The 23,972-nt window shown below is 48.4% G+C and overlaps 2 protein-coding genes across 7 annotated transcripts in view; one reads left to right on the top strand and one right to left on the bottom strand.

Moving 5' to 3' along the window:
• Positions 1 to 23,972, top strand: part of STX3 (syntaxin 3) — a 145,225-nt gene that overhangs the window by 25,496 nt on the left and 95,757 nt on the right. The window contains exons 3-11 of one of the 6 annotated variants that reach the window (XM_067748892.1): positions 2,238 to 2,337; positions 2,924 to 2,998; positions 4,113 to 4,180; positions 7,346 to 7,454; positions 8,531 to 8,604; positions 8,735 to 8,869; positions 10,643 to 10,753; positions 12,261 to 12,373; positions 14,250 to 15,989. In XM_067748892.1, coding sequence (XP_067604993.1) covers positions 2,238 to 2,337; positions 2,924 to 2,998; positions 4,113 to 4,180; positions 7,346 to 7,454; positions 8,531 to 8,604; positions 8,735 to 8,869; positions 10,643 to 10,753; positions 12,261 to 12,344 — 756 coding nt within the window. In that variant the 3' untranslated portion in view covers positions 12,345 to 12,373; positions 14,250 to 15,989. Of the gene's footprint in view, positions 1 to 2,237; positions 2,338 to 2,923; positions 2,999 to 4,112; positions 4,181 to 7,345; positions 7,455 to 8,530; positions 8,605 to 8,734; positions 8,870 to 10,642; positions 10,754 to 10,869; positions 10,981 to 12,260; positions 12,374 to 14,249; positions 16,177 to 23,972 lie in introns of those variants that run through there. The other 5 variants (XM_067748898.1, XM_067748897.1, XM_067748895.1 and 2 more) reach the window with 5 other exon arrangements.
• Positions 19,311 to 23,223, bottom strand: MRPL16 (mitochondrial ribosomal protein L16). The gene is made up of 4 exons (XM_067748899.1): positions 23,088 to 23,223; positions 22,667 to 22,732; positions 20,842 to 20,990; positions 19,311 to 19,994 (listed from the first exon to the last, which is right to left on the bottom strand). Exons 1-4 carry the CDS (start codon positions 23,140 to 23,142, stop codon positions 19,509 to 19,511), a joined length of 756 nt encoding a protein of 251 aa, XP_067605000.1. The 5' UTR covers positions 23,143 to 23,223; the 3' UTR covers positions 19,311 to 19,508.

Below are 23,972 nucleotides of genomic sequence, written 5' to 3'. Positions count from 1 at the left end.
GCTATTTTCTAAGACATCCAGTCCGTTGAACATGCAAAAACCTTAGGCCTCTGGCTTCTTAAAAGAGGATGATTCATTCTGTTGTTAAAATTCATTTTAAAATGGCGAGGACATGTTATTCTAGAAAGTCTTTTTTCTCAGTTCTGTTTTTTCTTTTGCGGTACGCGGGCTTCTCACTGTTGTGGCCTCTCCCGTTGCGGAGCACAGGCTCCGGACGCGCAGGCTCAGCGGCCATGGCTCACGGGCCCAGCCGCTCCCCGGCATGTGGGATCTTCCCGCACCGGGGCATGAACCCCTGTCCCCTGCATCGGCAGGCGGACTCTCAACCAGTGCGCCATCAGGGGAGCCCCTCAGTCCTGTTTTATACAATGTAATAGCTCTGGCATGACAGTCACGTGATGGACATGGAAACGTGGTGTGATGCACTGACACTTTAGGAGTTGGAAGAGGAGTCAGTGTTTGATGGGAGAGATGAAGAGAGAGGGAAGGGTAAGGTGGCAATTTCTTGGGTCCCCCGAGGCCCTGAGTCTGAGGTGGTTACACCCCTGGAGCCACCAGCGTTCACAGGTGATAACACAGGCCTTTTTGATAGCTGGGTAGTCTTGGGCTGCTGCTGCAAGTGAAGCAGTATGAAGAAGCCGAAAACATTGTCTTAGCTCTCATGGAAAAAGCACCCCAGTCGGACTCTGGAGAGCGCTGTTTGAGCGCCGTGCCTACCACCAACCCTGTGACCTATGACCTCTTTAAACTTAGTTTCCTCATTTCAATAACGGTCTGAATGCAGTGCCATGGATTGTTTTGCCAGCTGTGAAGATGCTTCCCAAATGTTTGGGTAGCTACTTGTATTTGTATTTACGCTCTGATGATATTATTAGACTGAAAATGTATTCTGTATCTTTCTTTTTGGTTTTTCTGTTTGTTTGGTTTTTTGTTTTGTTTTGTTTATTCTGTATCTTTAAGCAAGTAATTCCATTCTCAAACTATGGTGCATCAAAGCCAATATATTGGGTTGGCCCAAAAGTTCGTTCAAGTTTTCTGTAACGTCTTATGGGAAAAACCCAAAGGAACTTTTTGGCCAACCCCTATTTGTAGAGGGTCAAATCCCCGCTCCACTGTCAAAATTACTAATTTGAGGGGTAGGGAACTCAAGTTTTATTTCTTTGTAATTTGGAGAGTTGTGATCAGGGTTGTTGTTTTTTTTTTTTCTTTAAGTGAATTATTCACCAGAAGGAAGGGCTGCCGGAAGCTGCATACTGAGTTGTATTTTCGTTGTATCTCAGGTGTTAAGATCCTACTCTTTGGCATTTTACAAGATTTCTGTTTGTTGACTGTGGCCGTGTTGATGTGCCCCTCATTGTGGAAGTGAGGCAGGTAGATGTGGTGGGTTTTGAGGTCTCTCTGGCATGTGCTGCTCCCTGCGTATGCACTGGTACCGCAGCAGAGGCCGTGGTGCCGGGACAGCCGGTGCCTTTGAAGAGGGAGCCGAAGCTGAACTGAAATGCTCAGGTAGCAGCGTCCTGGGATGGTGTTCCATCTGGGAATGAGGCGTGGCTAGAAGTACTTTCTGATACACACCTTGTACAGTTAGGAACCTCAGAAATGGGCAGAAATGGTCCATGGCTTGAGCTCCTGGGTCTTGATCATCTAAGGCGATCAGCTAGTAAGAGGCGTTTCCCCAGAACACATGTCCAAGAGAAGCTCAGCATGTCCTGAGATGGTCATTGCTTCGTCTCTCTCTCTCTTTCTCTCTTCTTCATCTCTGTTTCTGTCTTTCTCTTCCTCTCATTCTTCTCTCTGTGTTTCTCACTCTCCAGGTTCGTTCTCTCCCTTTCCCTTTCTTTCTTTCCTTTTTCCCTCTCTCCTGTCCTCACTTTCTGCGGCTCCACTTTTGGAGGAGCTGGGGATCTGCCTGGTGAGGTTTCTTGACCCTTCACTCTGATTATTCCTCGGGAGTTGTCCTGGCCCTTCTTGACTCTGGCCGGGATCTTCCCATCCAAGGTGAGTAAACATACTCCTCTCAGGGAGCAATGAGGACGGGTCTTCAATGACTGCTCTGTTTACGTTCGTTTCTCTGACTATGGAAAGGGTACTCACTGGGCTCACTGGTCCTCAGAAGACATTTCCTGTCACCATCTTATTCCACAAACCCAGAAGGTGGGCAGGGAGCTCTGTTTTCATCTCAGTCATGGCTATATTCTTCCTCTTGATGACAAAGGCTATCATCTTTCTAATTATAGATCGAGGAAACTCGACTCAACATTGACAAGATCTCAGAGCACGTGGAGGAAGCTAAGAAGCTCTACAGTGTCATTCTGTCTGCACCCATTCCAGAGCCAAGTGAGTGTTGACTCAGGGCTGAATCACCCAACGGTGACCCTTGGCCACTGGGGCTGGGCCTTGGTTTCCTCCCTCTGTGAGCAGCAGGGGAGGGGGTGTATTACCTTCCACTAACATATGTGCCATGTCATCTCCCGTCCTCCTCTACCCTCTCCTGGTCACTGCTCTGCTGCTGTTACCTCTTCTCTTCATGGTCCAACCCATTTAGCCAAACTCTCCTCTCCTTCCCAGCTAGTCCCTCTCATGAATGGCAACGGCTCTTACAGCTGCCGACATACCTCATCTCTGTCCCACCCACCACTGCCCCTGTGCTATTTCCTCTGCCTGAAATGCTTCCCCAGTACCCCCCTATTTTTCCACGAGGTGTTTTTATTCTGTAGTTCTGGGGTAGGATGCCAGGAAAAAAATGCCTTTTAAAAATAAGCTTTCTGTGATTCTAATGACAGATGTCTTGAGAGCCCACCAGGATACATACTGCTGTGGGCAGTGGGCACCTGAGAAAGCTCCCCACCTCCTCTGTTGATTGCTGTAGCTGACTAAGCTCTCAGTCTCTTCTAACTGACTCTGCCTGCGTTTGTTTATCCAGAAACCAAGGATGACCTGGAGCAGCTCACGACTGAGATCAAGAAAAGGGCCAACAATGTCCGGAACAAACTGAAGAGTAAGAAAGGGACAAAGGGAGCCGGCGGCACTCCCACCATCCGTCTCACGTCCGGGGTCCAGGTCTCCTGGACCGGAACTCTTCCTGGCGGGAGTGACACCACCCTTGCCGTCTTTGCTTGTGGTCTGGGCACTGTCCCTGGAATGACCTATTAGAGCCCCAGACAGTTTACCCGCTCTCGAGTCATGACTGTGGTTGAGAGAGTCCAGAATTGAAGTTCGGAGATGGGGATGAAAGTGTGCTTTCAGCTACTGGGTGTTTGGGCGACTTGGTCCCTTAGCTTTAGTCCCTCGACTTTTCTCTTCCTGGTCCCATTTCCTTCCCCAGCACCTACGTCCATTTGAACAGTGATGTTAGTGATGTATGGATGTCAGATGGATTATAGCGTCTGGAGACATTTCTTGGGGGCCACGTATCACCCTCCCTTCACCCCCGTGCCCGCCCCTCAGTTTAGGGCATTTTCAGTGAAGCCACTGTGGTAGATTCAGTTCCTCTGGGGGCGCAGAAGGTTCCTTAGTTCCACGGCTACCATCTGCATTCTTGCCGCACTGTACCTGCTGACAAGCACATGCTGTTGGTCTGAGAGTGCACGCAGCATCGCTCAGCCCAATTTATCATTTCTTCCCCCCAAACAGCCTGTACTGCCTGTTTTCATGCGGGTGGAGGTGGACGTCGTTAGTGGCAGCTTCCAGTCATAGCCGTGATCGTGTGCATTCTCATTGAATTTTCACGTTGGTGCCGCTAGGGGGGCACTGCTGTTTATTCCATTTTACAGACGAGAGCACAGGAACACTAAGAGAGGTTAAGTGGCTTTTCCAAAGTTACATGGCTACTAAGCGGCAAGGATTTGAGTCCGAGTCTCTTAGTGACAGAGACTCATGCTGTTAACCACTGTGCCGAGAGGTATCCAAGGAAGAAGACCCGGCAGTAGTGAAGGTCGTGGAACGGGTGTCCCATGGCTCAGGTGTGAGCTGACCTTTTGAGACTGGACCTACCTGCTGTTCCGTCTCCTGGGCCGGGTGTGTGAGAAAGAGAGCAGAGGCCGCGCTGCACGGTGTGCTTCTTGGAGGAGAGCAGCAGGTGCGTTGCTAGAATAACCTCCTCTCCCATCCAGGCATGGAGAGGTGTATTGAAGAAGACGAGGTCCGGTCGTCAGCAGACCTTCGGATTCGGAAATCCCAGGTGAGATTTTCCCTGGTCTAACCGCCATCTAGTCCAATCTTTTAATTTTTTTTTTCTTAGCTGTGGAGTCTTTTTAATTAAAAAAATTTTTTTTTAATACATTTATTTATATTTGGCTGCATTGGGTCTTTGTTGCTGTGCGCGGGCTTTCTCTAGTTGTGGCGAGCGGGTGCTACTCTTCGTTGCGGTGCACGGGCTTCTCATTGCAGTGGCTTCTCTTGTTGTGGAGCACGGGCGCTAGGTGTGCGGGCTCCAGTAGTTGTGGCTCACGGGCTTAGTTGCTCCACAGCATGTGGGATCTTCCTGGACCAGGGCTTGAACCCATGTCCCCTGCATTGGTAGGCGGATTCTTAACCACTGTGCCACCAGATCAGTCCCTTTTTAAAATCTTTATTGAAGTATAGTTGATTTACAATACTGTGTTGGTTTTAAGTGTACAGCAAAGTGATTCGGTTTTGCATATATATATATATATATATATATATGCTTCTTTTTTAGATTCTTTTGCATTATAGGTTATTATAAGATATCGAATATAGTTCCCTGTGTGATACAGTAAATCCTTGTTGTTTATCTATTTTATATATAGTAGTGTATATCTGTTAATCACATATTCCTCATTTATTCTCCACCCTTCCCCCTTTGGTAAGCATAAGTTTGTTTTCTATGTCTGTGAGTCATGTGTGTGCTTCTGTTTTGTAAATAAATTCATTTGTATTATTTTTTAGATTCCACATATAAGTGATACGTTTGTCTTTCTCTGTCTGACTTACTTCACTTAGTATGATAATCTCTAGGTCCATCCATGTTGCTGCAAATGGCATTATTTCATTCTTTTTTATGGCTGAGTAGTATTCCATTGTATATAGTACCACATCTTCTTTATCCATTCCTCTGTTGATGGACATTTAGGTTGCTTCCATGTCTTGGGCTATTGTAAATAGTGCTGCTATGAATGTTGGGGTGCCTGTATCTTTTTGAATTAGAGTTTTTGTCTTTTCCAGATATATGCTGGGGAGTGGGATTGCTGGATCATATGGTAACCCTATTTTTAGTTTTTTAAGGAACCTTCATACTATTCTCCATAGTGGCTGCACCAATTTACATTCCCACCAACAGTGTAGGAGGGTTCCCTTTTCTAGCTGTGGAGCCTTTAAAACAAAAAACCACCAACAACCACTGTTTGGAACTCAATTTGAGGAACTGATGGAGGGGAGCTGCTCAGGTTGAAGTGGGGGACAGGGCCGAGTCCAGCTGGTGGCCCCTTTCACACTGTCCTCTAAGGAGGTGCCTGAGGCTCCCAGAGCACTGCTGAGGGTTTAGTGAGCCTCTTTGGTTTACAGGTGAGGAAACTGAAGTCTTCTCTCTGAAAACTGTTGGTCATTAGTTGTCCAGTTTGGAGTCAGGGTGTTTGGTGGTCATCAAAGATATGACCCTTGTTGTTGAACTGGCACGGTGCTCAAGGAGCACAAGGAAACTATGACATAAGACCCCCAGGAGAACGTGTATGAAGACCGGATCAAATGCACGTGCTCCCAGCATCAGACGATCTCGGGAAAAACTGGGGTGGCCAGAGGAGGCTGGGCCTTGGTGGGCAAGATGCCAACATGGACAGGCTCGGGGAGAGGTTCTCCTTAGAGGCATGGGGGCAGGAGTGGTGTGTGTGGGTGCCTGGGTGGGTTGGTAGCAGCGGGGGTGGGGTGGGTGTGAGGGGCAGACGTGAAGAGAGCAGCCTGTCTAGAGAAAAACGTCTGTCATGGGATAGTGGACATTGAGTTTTTGGTAGAGAACATAGCACCGTATTCCAGAGGCCTTTGGCTGCAGTCCAGGGAGTTTGGAGCTGACTGAGTAGCCTGTATGCATTTACTTTGGGTTGCAGTTTGTTAGGAGGATAATATGGGAACCATTTGAAAACTGGATCAGAGTGGGAAAGAGGTGAGAGGCAGGTGGGTCTCTAGTTGGGTTTTGCAATAATTTGGGTCTGAATTTGCCCGGTGGTAGTTGGTTTGAAAAAAGCATAGATATTGGTGATTTTGCAAAGGAAAAACCAGTAGGGCTTGATGCTGAGAGGTGAGTAAGGAAAAAAAATGATAAAGATTTGAGTTTAGGCACCAGGGCCGTTGACTTGAAGGCACTGAGTTAGAAGCAAGAAAAGTTGGGGAGGTCAGTTTGAGTAACAACCCAAGGATCTTTGGATGTAGGAGGGAGTCCGGCAGCGTTAGAAAACAGGGCCTCTGAGATTCACAGGGTATCTCCTTTGGCCTCACAATTACTATAGGAGTTCAGCAAGACAGGTTAATAGATACTGAAAACATGCTTTGGAAAGGTCAGCCGACTTTTCCAACGGTGTAAAGTTAGGAAACCAAAAAACTGAGTCTTGTACCTGGTCTTTGTTTTTTTGTTCTGTTTTCGTTTTTATACAATTTTGAAAGGTTACTTTCCATTTACAGTTATGACCAAATGTTGGCTGTATCCCCCGTGTTGTACAGTACATCCTCGAGCCTGTCTTACACCCAGTAGTTTGTACCTCTCACTCTCTCACCCCGATATTGCCCTCCCCGCCCCACTGGTAACCACTAGCTTCTTCTCGTTATCTGTGAGCCTGTTGCTTTTCTGTTATATTCACTAGTTTGCTGTATTTTTTAGATTCCACATATAAGTGATATCATACAGTATTTGTCTTTCTCTGTCTTATTTCACTTATGCCTCCCGAGTCCATCCATGTTGCGGCAAATGGCAAAATTTCATTCTTTTTTTTTTATGTCTGAGTAGTATTCCATTGTAGATATCTATACCACATTTTCTTTATCCATTCATCTGTTGATGGACACTTAGGTTGCTTGGCAATTGTAAATAATGCTGCTGTGAACATTGGGGTGCATGTATCTTTGCAAATTAATGTTTTGGGTTTTTTTGATATATACCCAGGAGTGGAATTGTTGGGTCATATGGTAGTTCTGTTTTTAGTTTTTTGAGAAACCTCCATACTGTTTTCCAGTGACTGTGCCCGTTTACATTCCCACCACGAGTTGTCCCTGGTCCTCTGGTTCCAGGACCAGTGCTGCTGTAGATGAGGCTGCGTAGGGGCTGGGGTTCTGTAAGAGTTGTGGACCTTCCCCTCCCTCGCCTCCTGGGGGCTCACAGCATTTGACCTTGCTCCCACAGCACTCCGTCCTCTCCCGGAAGTTTGTGGAGGTGATGACCAAATACAACGAGGCCCAGGTGGACTTCCGTGAACGCAGCAAAGGGCGAATCCAGCGGCAGCTCGAGATCAGTGCGTGTTTGAAGTTTGGCTTGTGCCCCTTCACCCTTCCTGCCACGTGCTTGTCCGTTCCCAGTCGTGTCCTCCCCTCTCCCAGGGGAGAGGGAGCAGTAGCCCCGCTGGTGGCTTCTGCCTTCTCTTTTGTGCCCAAGCTGGGGACAGGCCTCACAGCACTGGTGCATCCTGGATGTTGCGTCTTAGGCTGAAAGAAGGCTCGGAGTTACCAGGCCCGAGTCGTTTGACTGCCGTGGGAGCCAGCGTTTCTGCATCCAGAAACTTGCTACACAGCTGCACTCCTTGGGGCTCATGACATCTTTTGCTGCCTGTTTGACAGCAGAGAATGGTGCTAGTTGCCGTGAGGAATAAAGAAGTTACTACAGCCACGCCCTTTAGGAATCAGAAACCGGACTGCAGGGCCCCACAGGGCGGAAAGTGCTTTGAGCGCAGGAAATGAATGAACAAGGGCGCAGGCAGAACAAAGCACGCGTGTTCAGGAGGGAGAGGCCGTCCAGGGCCTGGGAACAGGGCGCATTTGGGTGGAGCAGGGTGAGGTTAAGGCGGATGGAGGGAGGGCTCACCCAGGAACTGGCCCCTTGTTCTGAGGCCCTTGGACTCCGTGGTGGAGTGAAGGGGGCCAGGAGACATTCTGAGCTGGAAAGGAATGTCATCAGACATGGGCTTCAGGAAGGTAACTGTTGATAATGTTGAGGACGGATTGGATTAGGGGAGAAATCCAGAGAGAGGAGCGTCAGGAGGCTTGTAAGGCCATGGTCTTCAGGGTGAACTTACTGTATTCCCATTTTCAGGGAACTTTTTTTTTTTTTTTTTGCGGTACGCGGGCCTCTCACTATTGTGGCCTCTCCCGTTGCGGAGCACAGGCTCCGGACGCGCAGGCTCAGCGGCCATGGCTCACGGGCCCAGCCGCTCCGTGGCATGTGGGATCTTCCCGGACCGGGGCACGAACTCGTGTCCTCTGCATCGGCAGGCAGACTCTCAACCACTGTGCCACCAGGGAAGCCCTTTCAGGGAACTTTTGAAATGGTGAGCATTGATCTTATGTTTGATGCTCTCCTCCTTTTGTTGTAAAGCCGGCAGGAAGACAACAGATGGGGAGCTGGAGGAGATGCTGGAGAGTGGGAACCCTGCCATCTTCACCTCGGGGGTGAGTGATGGTGGGGGCGGGCTGGGCTGCAGAGGCCGGGAGGGTGGGGCGGCGGGAGCCCCGCAGGGGTGTGGTGAGGCTGCGGCGAGCGTGACGGCAGATGGTCGGTCTCTTGTGCGGCCTGGCCTAGATCATCGACTCTCAGATTTCCAAGCAAGCCCTCAGTGAGATCGAGGGACGGCACAAGGACATCGTGAGGCTGGAGAGCAGCATCAAGGAGCTTCACGACATGTTCGTGGACATCGCCATGCTGGTGGAGAACCAGGTAACAGTGGGTGCCGCGTGGGCAGGGAGGAGAGGAAGCCCGGGGCTTCCCGAGAAGGGCGAGACGGGACTCCTGGAAAGCCGGGTGGGGTGGGAGAATCGTTGGGAAATTGCGTAGTAGATGCTGACATTTTGGGCAGTCGCAGCCTCGTCATTCATGCCTGTTACTTCGGCCTGGAGGTCATTTCTAATTAATATGGGGTTTGACGTGCTCTGTCAAGTACCTGGTTCCCTCCAGCCTCAGGACCGTGGTCTTTTTAAAATTAGAGATATGGGCTCTTAATGGTGATGCCTTAAGACAATCTCCTGATAGGAACTGTTTCACTGGTGACACTGAAAACATGGGGCCTTTTCCCCTGTTTATGGTGAAAAGTTAGGCTTCACAGAGGTTTTTGTATTTTTCCATTTTTGTTTTTTCTTCTGTATGTGTGTTTTTCCAAAAATGTTGACAGTTTTTGCTAAGGAACAGGAGCAGACAACAGAAGGATTGAAGGGACAGCAAAGTGGTATTTACAGAAAAACTGGGAACTCTCACAGTGCTTAGCTTGAGAGTCTGTTTTGTCCCGGGTAAGCTTGCTCAGGGGTGGATGGCTCTGTCCCCAGCATATGGTATCAGTGTCACAGAGTCACACGTCTCCTGGTTCTTACGATGCAGTTAAATTCGCCACTGTGTCATGGTTTGGTGCCACTATTACCATGAACTCTCAGTGGCTCTGCCACCTGGAGAGGATTGAAAACTGCTTCCTCTGTAGAAGGAAACCTAACTGAAGCCCGAGCACCACTCGGCTGGTTTTGACATCAGTTCCCTGCTCTGGGCTCGGGGGCCTTTCTTCCACCCCCTTGCAGCCGTTGAGACCATTTCTCCTGCCCCTCCATCCCTACCTTTCTGTTTTCTCCCCACACTGCCTTGCCGAGGAACTGGTTTGAGATTCAAGTGATGGTAAGTTCTGTTCTCTGTGTAGAGACTGCCATAACGCCATGGGTTAGGTTGAGGAAGGTCTAGGTGGGTGAAGGGAATTCCCATCCTAAGATGCACAGAACTCAACTGGAGAGACCAAACTTCTGGTCAGGAAGTAATAGCCGGGCAAAGGTTGGGAATCTTATTAAGAGACTGCTGTCTCTTAACCAGATAACTCAGGTAAAACCAATGTCTGTCACTTACGGGACCTGGGAGTACCTTAGAGAAAGCAACTGTTCCCACCTCAGCTATCTATTGAGCACCTGACTTGTGCTGGGCACTATTCTATAGTAGTGAATGAACTCAGCTCAGGCCGAATGAACTTGGTTCAGGTCTGAATGACCAGGAAGAAGCCAGCATCCTGGCGATGCCCTAAGAACATGAGATAGATGTATTGGGTTGGCCAAAAAGTTGGTTTGGGTTTTTCCGTGAGATGTTATAGAAAAACCCAAACGAACTCTTTGGCCAACCCAATATCTTGGCTTCTCTCTTCACATACTTTAAAAAAAAAAAAAAAGTGGCGGGATCCTTCAGAATATCCCAGGCATCTAGACAGTGTGCTCCAGGTGCCCAGTGCAGTGCTTGTCACAGAGAAGTAACTGAGTGAATGTTTCTGGAATGAGTGACAGCCACCAAGGCCTGGGGAACCATAGGTAATCACGGGGAAGTTGTACAAGTTTGCCCCACAGAAGGCTGCATGTTAAAGTTTCCAGATGCTCTTCTTGGTGCTGAAAAGAAAGAGAACCCCTTTCTCATGTGAGCTAGGACTGTCCTGGGGTGGCTTTCCTGGGTGTGACTAGCGTCTGTCCTTTGCAGGGTGAGATGTTAGATAACATAGAGTTGAATGTCATGCACACGGTGGACCACGTGGAGAAGGCTCGGGAGGAAACAAAAAGAGCCGTGAAGTACCAGGGTCAGGCCCGGAAGGTGAGCCTCTCCTGCTGCCTTCGGAGAAGAGTCCACCGTGCGCGCCGTCTCTCGCTCTTTCTCCCCCCCACCCCGTCCCTCTGTCTGCTGGACCCACCTCTTGCGTCCGTGGAAAGGGAGCCATGATTGATCGTATTGAGAACAACATGGACCAGTCAGTGGGCTTCGTGGAGCGGGCCGTGGCAGACACCAAAAAGGCTGTCAAGTATCAGAGTGAAGCTCGTAGGGTGAGCCCTTAGTCCCAGCTGGACCGACCGGCTTCTCCTCCCTCTGGTCGCCCCCACCCATGTCCTTGAGCCCGTGCCTTCCCTCCGTCTTGGCCTCATCCAAAAGCCTACCTCAGCTTCCCCTAGAGAATAGCTGCCCTTCCTTCCCAGGGGTGCCTCGCATGGATCTGGCTCACGTGCTCTCTACCCGAGAACCCCCATTTGCAGGCAGCTCGGCATCACTGCCCAGGTGTTGCTGCCAATGCCCTGGACAGAGCTCGGGATCCCTTCAGCCGTTACACTTGACTCGTGCTCCTGAGAAACCTCCCTTCATTGCCTTCCACTCCGGTAGCCCGAGCCCCGCCCCACTTGGTTTCTTTTTCTCTATCATGAACCCAGTGGTGTGCTGATGGCTATGTGAACATTATCTTGTATCTTGGGAGCACCTGTTATTTCTCCTTTATAGATGAAACAGTCGAGAATCAGAGGTTAAGTAATTGGCTTCAGGCCACCTAGGAAGCATAGGAACCAGGATTCAAATTCAGCTTTCAATCAAGCTCTTTCCATCCTGTCTCCACTGCCCGCCCCCCACCTCTAGTTCTGGTGCCCCTGTCACCTGAGGACTTCTAAGCTTCTCTGCCTAGTGACTGTGGTGGCTAGCTCTGGTGGTTTTTGCTTTTTAGCCTGCTCTTTTCTGTTTCTCTTGGGCTCTGATACTTTTGTTCTTCAAGTCTTTCTTTTTCTTCCAACTTTACCTATTGCTTGGGCAGGTATCTAGGGAGCTGGGAAGTTATTTTACATGATGAATCCAGGCTGGTTTGCAACAGGACCGTAACCATACTTTCTGATCCCCAGTCACTGTACTGGGTTTGACAGGTGGGAATGTACTTTGGGGGAGAGATGGACAGATGTTTGTAATTAGGACTATGTCAAAAATGTTTCTATACTCCTTCTTGAAAAGGAACAAATGAGTCACTTATATCTTGGCCTGTTGCTGCTTGGAGACCCCATTATGGTTGCCCTTCTATCTGTGCACATACGAAGGCTGCCGTGTGAGCTGAGAGCTGATGGAAACTCCCTATTTCCATCTGCTGGCATTGCTAGTGCAGAAGTAATTTAAGAAACAAAATATCCTAATAGAGTGTCTTTACGTAGAGATGGTGGCTTTTTATTTCATTTATTTGGATTGATAAGATGCTTCCTATGTAGAGGCAGAGGGGTTGGGTTTTGGATGACTTACTATGGTTTTCTGGTTGCTTGTAATAATGACTTGTTTTTATTTCTCTTATCCCTCTCTCCAGAAATTGATAATTATCATTGTGGTAGTGGTTGTGTTGCTGGGCATTTTAGCGTTGGTTATTGGACTTTCCGCTGGGCTGAAGTAAGGGCGGCCCGGGAGGCTGCTGCCTGAACTGTAAGTAAATGGAAGGTACTCGGGGACTCTGGATTGGCTCCCTCTTGAGAAATGAGCCTGGGATTTCAAATTCTGCTTCTTCGCCCTGTGGTTGTCCTTGGGCACACCGAGCGCTCTAAGACTTCAGTACCTGTGCGTTCTTTCATCTATGTAACTTGCTATTCTCGGGTCCTGGCTGCACGCAGGGGTTGGGTCTCCGTTCGTTCCTATTCTGTGGCTCTGTCCCCGCCCTTGTCCGCCCCTCATTTTCACTCCCTTCCCCAGAAAGCCTGCTCCTCCTCAGTTGGGTGCAGTCTATGTCTGCGATCTGGGGTTTGTCTTGTGAGTTAGTACTGGCTTTCAGGTATCTTGGGCTTTGCCTTCCGTATCCTTTTCAGTGTAAATGAAGCTTTGAATCGGGATTTGGGTCTGCAGGGTTTTGTTTGTGGTTGACTGGTTGGATCTCGAATGATAAGAGTAGCTACCATTTTTGAGGGCTGGGTTGTATCAGACAATGTACTAAATAAACACCTTACACATGCATCACCGAGTCCTCACGTCACCCACATGAGACAGGTGCTATTATCATCCCTATTTTACAGATGAAGATGCTCAGGCTTAGAGAAGTTAGGTAACAGGGGCAAGTTTGAACACACAGCTAATAGTGGACCTAGCTTCTCTTTGTAAAACAAGGTGGCCATTTATCATCATCTGCAAAGTCTAGAAAACCTTAGAGGATAGCAACTTTAAAAACAAATATTTATTTGGCTGTGTCAGGTCTTAGTTGTGGCATGTGGGATCTTCGTTGTGCCATGGGGGAACTTCCATTGTGGCGTGTGGGCTCAGTAGTTGCGGTGCGTGGGCTCTAGAGTGTGTGGGCTTAGTTGCTCTGTGGCATGTGGGATCTTAGTTCCCTGACCAGGGATTGAACCTGCATTGGAAGGCGGATTCTTTTTTTTTTTTTTTTTTTTGCTGTACGTGGGCCTCTCACTGTTGTGGCCTCTCCTGTTGCGGAGCACAGGCTCCAGACGCGCAGGCTCAGCGGCCATGGCCCACGGGCCCAGCCGCTCCGCGGCATGTGGGATCTCCCCGGACTGGGGCATGAACCCGTGTCCCCTGCATCGGCAGGTGGACTCTCAACCACTGCGCCACCAGGGAAGCCTGGAAGGCAAGGATTCTTAACCACTGGATCACCAGGGAAGTCCCAATAGCAACTTTAAAATTCAGGATATTAATTTCTTTAAAATCTGGTAAAAAGAATAGAACTGACCACTGAATCAAGGTTTCATGTGTACAGCAGTAGCATGACAAGAATCATCTAGTTATTGGCACTGTGAAGACTTCTGTGACCTCTTAAGTATTATTTTTCTGAATATGTTTATGCTCCCCAGTTGTGCTCTAGGATAACATCATCACCCCATCTTCATTGGGGAAGCTTTGTGAAGCTCAGTGAAATTAGGAACTTGTCCAAAGCCCACACAGCTTGCAAGGCAGAGCAGGTGTGATGCCTGAACTTTTCTGCATCTTTTTTCACTGTGCCTTTCTGCCTCCTAAGGTTAGTGGGGGATAGGGGGACTAAGGAGAAGATGATTCTAGTGCCAGCAAGCTTCTGAAACTTGTATTCGAAAGGTGTTGATGGGAGCCCCACAGACAGAACAGGTGTTCTGCACCAGCGGTGGTGCCTCTCTTCCCATAAGTCCTTCCACGGTGACGCGACAGCCCCTGGGAAGGGCTGTAAAAGGCCCAGGGATTTTCCTATTTTTTTGCCTCATGTAACAGGGCTTTTTGTTTCTTGTACGGGGGGGTATTTAATTCCAGGCCCTGTCGTGGGTTTGTGCTGAGTTTTCCATTGTTCTCTCTCTGCAGCTGTTTCTGATCTCTCCTCTCCACCTTCTAGGTGTGTGGCTTGTGGCCGAGTCTTACTGTTCTCCGCCGCCACCCTGGGCGCTGACCAGCTCCTCCTCCCCCTGCCTCTTGTAGAGCCCATTTCACCCCAGCCTGATGTGGCCGCCCTTGTCTTCAGATGGGAACGGAGTGTGAATGGCCTTCCTGAGAGAGAGTGGGACCTGTTCCCTTGTTTTCTTGTAACCACCCTTGGACCTGACCCAGCAAACAGTCTAGCCCAGGAGAAATCTAAACTACTGATGCAGGCCTCAGAATCTTCTCCTGCCCCACCAACTCTGAAGCACCTTCTCCTGGACTGTAGAAACTGCCCCAGCTTCTCCTCCCCTCTGATGTGTCAAATTATGCCCTGCACCTTGGAGAACCTACCTGAGACCTCCCCAAGGTGCTGTATTTTCTACCTCATGGAGTGTTCTTCTCCCCAAAATCGCAGTGTATTTTTGGGGGGGCGGGGGGGATATCTTTAACAAAGCAAGGGGATTCTTCCAAGTTGGGCAACAGTAAGGCTTGGACCTGCGTCTTCTACCTGGCAGGATCCCAGTCCTCGTGGCTCGTCCTCCCTGTCCTGAAAGTAGGAGGGACTGGCAGAGGTCGTTCTGGTCTTGGAAGCTGACTTCTTGTTTGAAATTCAGCCTCCAATTAAGCTCTTTGTGTGTTCCGCTCGATGGCCAACTCGATCTCTGTCTATGTTGTACTCCCGCATGTTGACTCAAGGAGACGCTGCCACGAGGCAGTCGTCTGAGGTTACCGTCTGTAAAGGCTGGGGTATATGCAGGAACTGTTTCCGTGTCTCAGTCTTGGGAACTAGCTGTTTACTGTTAGAGTGATGCTTTGCGAAGCCATTGCCTTGAGGCCCCGAATAACCAGGCACTAAAATGAGGCCAGGGATGAGGTGCTCGAGTCTCAGGCTCTGGGAATGTTTCAGGCTGGGGCGAGTAGGAGTATTCAGTCATTTCACGTGTTCCAAGTGTATTTTTATAATCGTGTGTGTGAGATGTATGTACCTATGTGTATGTGTCTCTCAGGAAGTAGGAAACTGGAAATGAGGTTATTATAACCTCAAAAAAATAACTTGAGCTAGGCTAAAAATTAGGCAAGAGACATTTGCTTACCTGCAAATGAATCATAGTAGAAATGTGATCTTCCCACATCATCGGGAAACCTGCTGTTTTCTGCACAAGCGCTCAGAGAATCACAGATGGTTGGGGCGAGGACTAACTTGATCCCCATTAGGTTTTTAGCAGACAGAAGGTGGGACGAGCTCGACACCTCTCCCCACTTGCTGCCTGGGCTAGGCTTGTCCTGAGAACGTCCCACAGCAATCTGGTACTGTTCATGTGACCTTTGGGACGTCCTGTCTCCAGGGCGGAGTCAGCTCCGGGAGGCCGGGGTCTACTCAGCAGCTGTTCCTGCTCCCAGATTAATGAGCTTCATAGATGCTTTGTCGCCCCCACTTGTCATGGAGCGAAGAAAAGCCAGGAAATGGTTAAGTGTAGTGACCGTGCTGAGCCAGTGTGAGCCCCTTAGATCCCCTGCTGGTCTCTGCCAGCCTCCCGGATTGATATTTCACCTTTGACTTTAATGCCTTCTAGGACAGGGCGAGCACCCTAACCCAGGCATGGTCCATTGGCTTCCTCTGCAAAGGAATGATTACTCCTAATCATTGCCCAGCACTTGGACAGAGCCAAGGGGACGCCCTCTTGCCTATGGCTGTGATGTCCAACAGGCCTGGCTCCGGCAACAGGGCAGACAAGCTTCAATCACAGACAGATCTTTGCTCTCCTGAGGTTGAGGCCTGGGGCTTATAGTTCGGAACACAAGTGAAGGGATTTTTGTTCTTTCTTTGTACTTTTTTTTAAAATGTAAACTTGATTATTTTATTGCTAATTTAAGAATAAATGACTGTATTTGATTGTGAAGCAGTTCTGGCTCGATGTCCCTGTAGAACACCTGGTGGCTGCCACCATGTGGTGGCTTTTGTTTAGGTTTCGGAAAGGGGTTAACATTTTTTTTAACCATGTGCTACATCAGATGGATCAAAAGTTCTGATTTTTGAAAATGGCTGAACTCTCACAGAGTGCAGTGTAACTGTATTGGAGTCTTAGATTTCAAGGGAATCCCCCCCCCGCAGAAGACTTCAGCTGACTCACTGAGAGTATCTGGCTCTGGGGGGAAGTGGCGTAAATCTGATACAATGGCAGCAGGAAGGCAGAACAACATACGAAACATCCTCTGAGCTCGCTGTTGATCTGAGTTTTGCATCTCTCACCGAGAAGTAACATTTCTCTTAGTACCCTGGGTTCTAGAAGCCAGATCCATTTCCCTTTACCTTCACATCTGCTTCCATGCCCAGACCCACCCTCGTCTCCCGTCCTCTGGAACCCTCTCTGCAGTGACACTGTTTCTCACGTGCTTTTCTTTCCTTGTCTGGATGAGCAGAAGAAGATCATGATCATGATCTGCTGTGTCATCCTTGCGATCATCTTAGCTTCTACTATTGGGGGCATATTTGCCTGAAAAAACACAAAACAAAACAGGTGAGCCATCTGTGGGGAGGGTCAGGCCTGTTTTCGCTCAAGACGCTTGTGTCCTGAGGGCTTTGGTTGTCACCAGGTGCCTTAATCTGTGTGGGACTGGGGGCTGGGATGAAGGTTGGAGAAAACCAAGAAAAATGCGTGAAGAGGGAGTTGGTAGGGAAAAGGTAGATGGGGAGACAGAAGGTGGCAGTCTGTCCCGTACGCAGGTCTGGTAGCAGAGTGTTTTGTTCAGAATGCTTTGCATAAGGGTGTTGATTTCCTGTAGTGAAATCTGGGCATTGGCATGTGGGAACAGCAGAGGAGAAAGAATTCATTATTGCATTAGAAGCACCCTGAACTCTTTGGAAGAGGGCCACACAGGGAGCCCAAAGTAAATATCAATAAAATTTTCCCCTTAGGAGGTTAGGACAGGTTTTGGCAGCCTTGTGAGTAGTCCCTTACCCCTGTAGACAGGCTTGGTGATCCCAGCCCCACACGTTTTGCTGTATAATCTATGGTTTTTTTCCCTCCGTTTTTGTTATCCCCTTCAGTCCTCACAGATGGATCCTCACCTGGCATTTTCAATTCTTCTTCCACCTCTGTGGTGCCACCGCTTCTCCGCTGCAGATTCCTCCAAAGCTCTTCTTTCCATTGTGAAACCTCTTAGGACACAGGACCTCAACCACCTAGCAGTTAGAAGTTACGCAAAAGGGGATTTACAAAAATATGGACTTGGATGGCAGGCAGGGGTGAAGGTACAGGGAGTACAGCACTGCGTAGCAGGTTAGGAGGGTGGTTAAAGGAGGAGACTGCAGGGTAGAGGAGAAAGCATAGGTACCTGTTTAGGAAATAAACTTGGAGCCAGAGCCCACGCTGACGTTATGGCTGAAGCACACCCGCCCATCAGGATCTGATTTTAACTGCCGGGAGTCAGTCAGGATCAGGGCACTTGTTACTTCTGCTCTTCCAGTTCTAGGTCTCACCTTTGACCAACGCTCTGTCTCCTTCCTTCTTCAGGGTCCAACATTCTCCGAGGTGATTGTCTAACGATAGGCCCCAGGCTATCTCCCTCGCTGCTGTGTCCCCAGTGCTTAGCACAGTGCCTGCCGCTTACAGCTGCTCAAGAATCTGTTGACTTTATCTGAAATTAAGCTCTGATTTCTGCTATGGCCGAGTCCTTGGACTTGCCTCTTAAACGCTTTAAGGCATCAGTGGGAAATGGTCTGTGTCACAGGCCGTTTAGAAATGCCTGGGAATGGTCGATCCACCCACGCAGAAGCAGAGCAGGCCCCACCTTCACAACATACACTTTAAAGTCCTTTTTTTACGGGAGGTGGTGATAAGAGTTCTGTCAACAGCCTCTTACTTTGCAGAGATGGCTGGCCCCAGGATTGTGGTTCAGTAATTAAACGTGGACCCCAAAAGAAACACGTTATGCTGTGATTGAACACCCAACAGTCACGAATACCATGCTCTGTGAACCCTAACAAAGAAGAGGTGACAAAGTTAGGTCAGAAAAACGAGGCTGTCACTCACACCCCTTCTCACTGATGCACGTTGCCGGCTGAAACTGGCTTTGTTGGCCGGCAACTTGTGTACAAGAAACTGTTCCAAACACTGTCCCCAATTCAAGGTTCAGGGGTGTTCTAATGCAACTTAGGGATTAGTTATAGTACAAGAGGTTCACTAAAAATATATTTAAAAATCACGGTATACAATTCTCAAGGACCACACAGCTGCTTAAATTTGTACTTTTGAAAGTAAATTATTTTCTTTGCCGGAGGTCTTACTTTTTAAGAAAGTGGGATTTAAAAAATTGACATCTTAGTCTGTGTGCTGTTTTCTGCCCACTTTCAAAGCAAATGGTTTAATATTTTTCCTATCAATCTGTATTTCCTTTGGTTTGAATACAGGATAGAAACCATTGCTGGCTAGCTCTGAAAAAATAGATGAATTTTGTTAATGGCAAACAGGGAGCTGGAACCATGGGGTTTGAATCACCCAGGGCCCTTGTTCATTCAACAGTAAGATGTGAGTGCTGTGTGGCACCTGCACTGTGCTAGGACCTGTAGGGACACAGATATAGAGCCAAATACCCCCCATCCCCAGAGGGTTTCAGGCCTAGGAAAGACCACACAATTCAGGTTTTGTTTCTATCTGTTCCTTTTGGTAAAAGGCAAGGGTATGTCTGTTGCCGTATTGTCCAACATCCCCCCTTCTAAGATTGAGAGAAGATGGGTAGCTGGGCGTAAATAAATACGTTGAACCAATTAACCTATGTACTATTGTTTTCTTTGCTTTTCCAAAAACACTAAAAGTCTGTAACTAGTAAAATGTCATAGAAACTAGCTCCTTAAGTGTGTACATATAAAAGGCAGTACAGACATTAAGTCTGACCTGAATCAGAGGTGGGAGATGCAAACGTTTGCTTCAGCCTTGAAGACATTTATCTTATAGCCGGGGAGAATCAGAGCTCCTAACAGTCAGTCAGGCCTGGTTCTTAATCATTTAAGGGAATTAGTGACCAGTGAGAAGTTACATCATCTTGAGGTGATGCTCAAACTTTATTTAATATAAATACAGTGCACTTAAAAAAACCTGACAGATGACGTACAGCTTTTCAGAAAGCATCTACTCATATGCTGCTCCTTGGTTATGACATCAGAGCTACCCAAAGACTTGAAGGACTGGCTGAGGGGAATAAACAGCCTGTGTCCGTTTCCTGCTTACAATCCTCACTACACACGCTCAGGCATGTAGAACTTGCCCCAGTATCGCCCCTTATGGGTCAGGTCGTAGGGGCTCAGCACTTTCCGTATCCCCAGCATGTTGGCAGTGACAATGCGCTCAAAGGTCCAGGGGTTTTGGTTGTTCCGTTCTCGTTCTTCTCGATCTTTCCACATCTTCTCTAGAGTCTCACGGCTCACGGCCTTCGCGGGGAAGGGCAACTTGTGGGCAACCTGGTTGAGGAAACCCCGTACCTCTTGGAATTCACAACGCCCGCCCATCTCTACTATGAGGCGGCCAGCCTTCACAGGGGTCACGTAGTGGTCGATGGCACCTTTGCCGCCCCCCATGCGCTGTCCCATACTCTTGCGGGTGATGGGCTTGAAAGGGGCTGGTACTCGCCATAAGGCAAACATGTTCTTGGGGTCCATAGACCGGTTGATTGTCAGGCGCATCATTTCAAAATGCCCCCAGTGGAGGTAACCGCCACCCAGTGCCTAAAAGTAAATGGAAGAATTAGAAACATATGGGGATTTAGATATCCTTCATGGGATCTATTATGTCTCTTCTTTTATGGTAACTGTGGCTTCAATGATACACATGAAAGTAAAAATATAAGTTCTAGTAAGTACCATGGAGGAAAAGCCTAGGGTACAGTAATAAATGGGAACAAGGGTGGACCCGCTTCAATGGATAGCCAGGGAAGACCTCTTGGAGGAGGTGACCTTTATAGCTGAGGCCAGAATGGAACGAACCAGCCAAGGGGAAACAGATGAGTGTTCCAGGCAGAGGAATGGCACATGCGAAGGCTCTGGCGCAGCAGGTGGCTTGGTGAGTCTGGGCAGAAGCCAGTGTGGCTGGAGTAGAGAGAGGAATGGGGAACAGACTGCGTTCCGAGAGGCTGGCAGGGGCTGATCGTGCAGGCTGTGGGAATCGGACGTCAAAACATCACTCTGGCTGCCTGATGGGAACTAAATCCTTGTCCGTAGCCATGTGTGTAGGTACTGACGTCAAGTCTTCACGGAAGCTACTTGATGAGTAAGGAAACATCTGTCCCATGTACTAAAACATGGATAGTTTTATTTTGACCAGAGGCTTGAGAAAATCTCATGGTCTAACTATGGGGTAAGTTAGGTACCCTCTTCCTTCTGCTTTTACATTATTTTCACTCTACGTAAAACAAAAAACATTTATGACTTAATGCTTACTGGGTCCTGCTCATCAGTTTAAAGAGCAACTAGTGGCAGTTCTAGTAAAACCTGTGGAGGAAGAGACGAGAATGAACTCAAGGAGTCTATTTTAATCCCTGGCTTCCGTCCTATAGCCGCTTGACGCTGGACTCACCAAGATCGCAAAATTGCCTTCAGTGAACTCAGTGGCTTCAGTGGAAGGTCCCCTTATGTCACTCAGGTTTTTAGGCTCTCTTCTCACTTTTGGCACAAGTGGTACCCTTTCAACAAATCTAAGCTTGGGCTTTTCAGGAATGGAAACATCTAAAAGGAGCACAGACAACCAAGAGTAAGTCAAACCACACATCTCAAAGGATTCATTTTCTTCCTAGAAAGATTTATAACAATCAGGTCAAAGTCTTAAAGTTACCACTCAACAACAATTCCAGAAGTGTGTGAGGCTTATCTTGTGGATGCTTTTCGCTGACACTAGAATCTTCTGATTACGACAGTGGTTGATGCAAATGTTTTTGAACCTTTTAAGAGCAGAGTTTTAACCTTCAAACCAAAATGCTTTTTTAAAATGCCTACTCTGTACCTAACACCTGAAAAAGGGACTGTTAGAGAAGGTACAAAGATATAAGAGTGTCACAGAATAACACTAGGTAACATTTGTGTGTGTGTGTGAATGTTTACTAAGTGCTGGAATTGAGCTGAGTGCTTTACATGCATTATCTCATTTAATCGTTAAAACAACTTGATAGCCTTGGTATCTTTTAGGGCTTCCTTTTTAATATTTTTAAACCTTTAAAAGTTTAACACACACGTATCAAAGGGCCCCATAAAAAAATGTGAATTACCATAAAGTGAACACACAGACACACCCACATAACATCCACATCAAGAAACACAACATTAGGCAGGTGGTATTTTTAATCCATTTTATAGAAGAGGAACTTCAGGCCTAGAGACATTTTATAATTTGGTTCGGGTCATCCAGTCAAAACAGAAAAGCTAGACACTATGTCACTTAAGAAAAAATACCACACTGCCTCTCTGATAAGAGGCAGTGGAAAGGATACTATATTGTACATCAAAATACCTAAGTTCTCCTGCTCTGCCCATTCTTGCTGGGAAACTTACAACCTAGTACTCCTTTGATCAGTGCTCTTTCCTTTATATATACAGGGGCTCTTCATGCTGAGGCCTGCACTACAATGTGGTTGCTGGGTGAGGGGCCAGACATGCTACGTCTTTATCATGTCTGAGGTTTTGACAATATGGAAAAAAAAAATTAACTTGTGAGTCATCTAAAGTATTTCTACAGTAAAACAAGCATGGCTCTGTGATGGAGTCCAATATAAAACAGGAGACTTTAAGGGCTACAGAAACTGCCCCCTGCCATTTCTATATGTAGCTACACAGAAACTTAGTAATGCTTTCTCTTGCCTCCACGGCCATATGTACTCCAGTGCATGTAGTAGTTTCTCAATTATGTGTAGAAGATAAGGCCCTCAGAGGTCAAGGCCGCTCTCATTGTTTTTGAGATTTCCAATATATTAAAAAAAAAAAGGTAAGTTAGATATACCAAATTGTGGCTTACCTTCATTGTTTATATTAACAAATTAATGCTTTTCACATAATATTGTTGCTGCCTGCACATGTGTAACCTCATTTGGAGAAAACATCAAAAGTCTCAGTTGAGGCCAGTTAGGTTTAGCTGAGTGGGCAGCTGTGGGCCACGCACCAGTGGTAGGCCATATGGGAGATATCCCATGACAGGTTGGCTCCCTAAAAGCAGGAGCCTTTTTGAGTCTCTTGTTCTTCGATTTCTCTCTAGCGTTTAGAACACTGCCTGGCATACAGTATGTCTTCAATACATAATTACTGAATGGGTGAATGGGGATAGGGGGCACAAGAACACGCCTACTCTTTACCTATCCTCTGCTGGGTTCCATCACAGAAAAGGCTTACAAACAGGAAAACGGATAAGCTCTCACCTTCAAAAGTGGGCACCGGGAGCAGCGTCTTTAGGCCAGCGCTGGCGGGCGGCGCTGCCCAAGAATCTACAAAGACAGATCAAGTTAAACGACGAAGGCCAGGGCTTGGTACACTCTGGGCCAAATATGCTCCTGACAGAGGTGTCCTGTGGGTTTGGGACGTGGGTTCCACTAAAGGGGCTCACAGGCACTGCCCCCTGCCCCCAAAGACAAGCCGGGGACTCTGGGCGCCGATCCCCAGGTTGCACGAACGCTGTTGACCCTTTTGCACGAATCTTATGGCGGGAGGGGCGGCAGCAAAGGGCAGCCCTTCCCCGTGCTTCCGCAACCGTGCGCAGAGTCTTGGGACCGTGCGAGATACCCGATGCGGGGGAGGGGTGTGGAGAGAGGCAAGGCCTGGAGGGATCAGGGGATTTCTGACCTAACAAACGCGCCCGCAGGACGGGCGCGCGGGCGCGAGCCAGCAGCCGCCACATGGTCACGCGCGTGCGGTCGCGTCGGGCTCCCCACGGCGACCGCAGCGAACACTTCGACGCGGGCACGGAACGCGGCACTCTCGAGACACGCCGGAACCGGCTCCGGCTCCCACCTGGTCGGGCCGGAAGTTGCGTTCGCGCCGGTCCCCCCTGCAGTGAGGGCGGGTGGAAGCGGAAGAAACCGGAGCCTCGGAACGTGGGTTCCGGCCTGGTGTGTGCGGGTCCCGCCCCGCGTTCTTTCTGGGGTCTCTCCGGAGATGAGGGCGGCAGGGCAGGGGGTTCTCTCCCCGCAGTACCATGCTGAGAAAGCCTGGGTTCGTATGGCAAGTTGGTTCCTTACAATTCACTACGTTACGCCGCGTCTCTAGCCCCCTTCTCTCCCGCAAGACGTTAGAAAAAAGCGAAGGACTCATCACTGTCTTAACATTTACTGGGCTCTTGCACGGTGTCGGGCGGTGAGTACCTCATCCTTGCGTCTAGTCCTCCCAACGAATCCGTGCGATAAGTCAGTCATTACACCCACTTTGCAGATTCCATCTCGAAGGTCAAAGGATTTAACTTTCCTAGGGTCACACAGCAGGAAAACAGTACAATCAGTATTTGAGCACAGTCGGTGTGACTCCACAGACCCCAGTGAACGGACAATATGACTCGATATCAAGTTAAAATGAAAAAAGGTATAATTCTTCTGGGAGAATGTTGGGCAACTCATTTTTATGGGCATGATGCTTTTTAATATTTAGAAAGAGAGAGTGTCTCTTTCCAAGCTTCTAGGATACCGATGGGATTACCAATTGAGGCAGATGTCTGTTGTATTTAAATCATGCTAA

The sequence above is a fragment of the Pseudorca crassidens genome, chromosome 9 (genome assembly GCF_039906515.1).
Source record: "Pseudorca crassidens isolate mPseCra1 chromosome 9, mPseCra1.hap1, whole genome shotgun sequence".
In the NCBI taxonomy this organism is placed as follows: Eukaryota; Metazoa; Chordata; class Mammalia; order Artiodactyla; family Delphinidae; genus Pseudorca; species Pseudorca crassidens.
The sequence above is the reverse complement of the archived record's forward strand: the minus strand, read 5'-3'. Positions and strand labels throughout refer to the sequence as shown.

Coding starts and splice junctions, on each gene's coding strand:
- MRPL16 (XM_067748899.1), bottom strand. CDS start 23,142: ATGTGGCGGCTGCTGGCTCGCGCCCGCGCGCCCGTCCTGCGGGCGCGT. Junction 20,991..22,666: donor CCCGGTGCCCACTTTTGAAG/GTGAGAGCTTAT, acceptor TGCTCCTTTTAG/ATGTTTCCATTCCTGAAAAG. Junction 19,995..20,841: donor AAGGCAATTTTGCGATCTTG/GTGAGTCCAGCG, acceptor ATTTACTTTTAG/GCACTGGGTGGCGGTTACCT.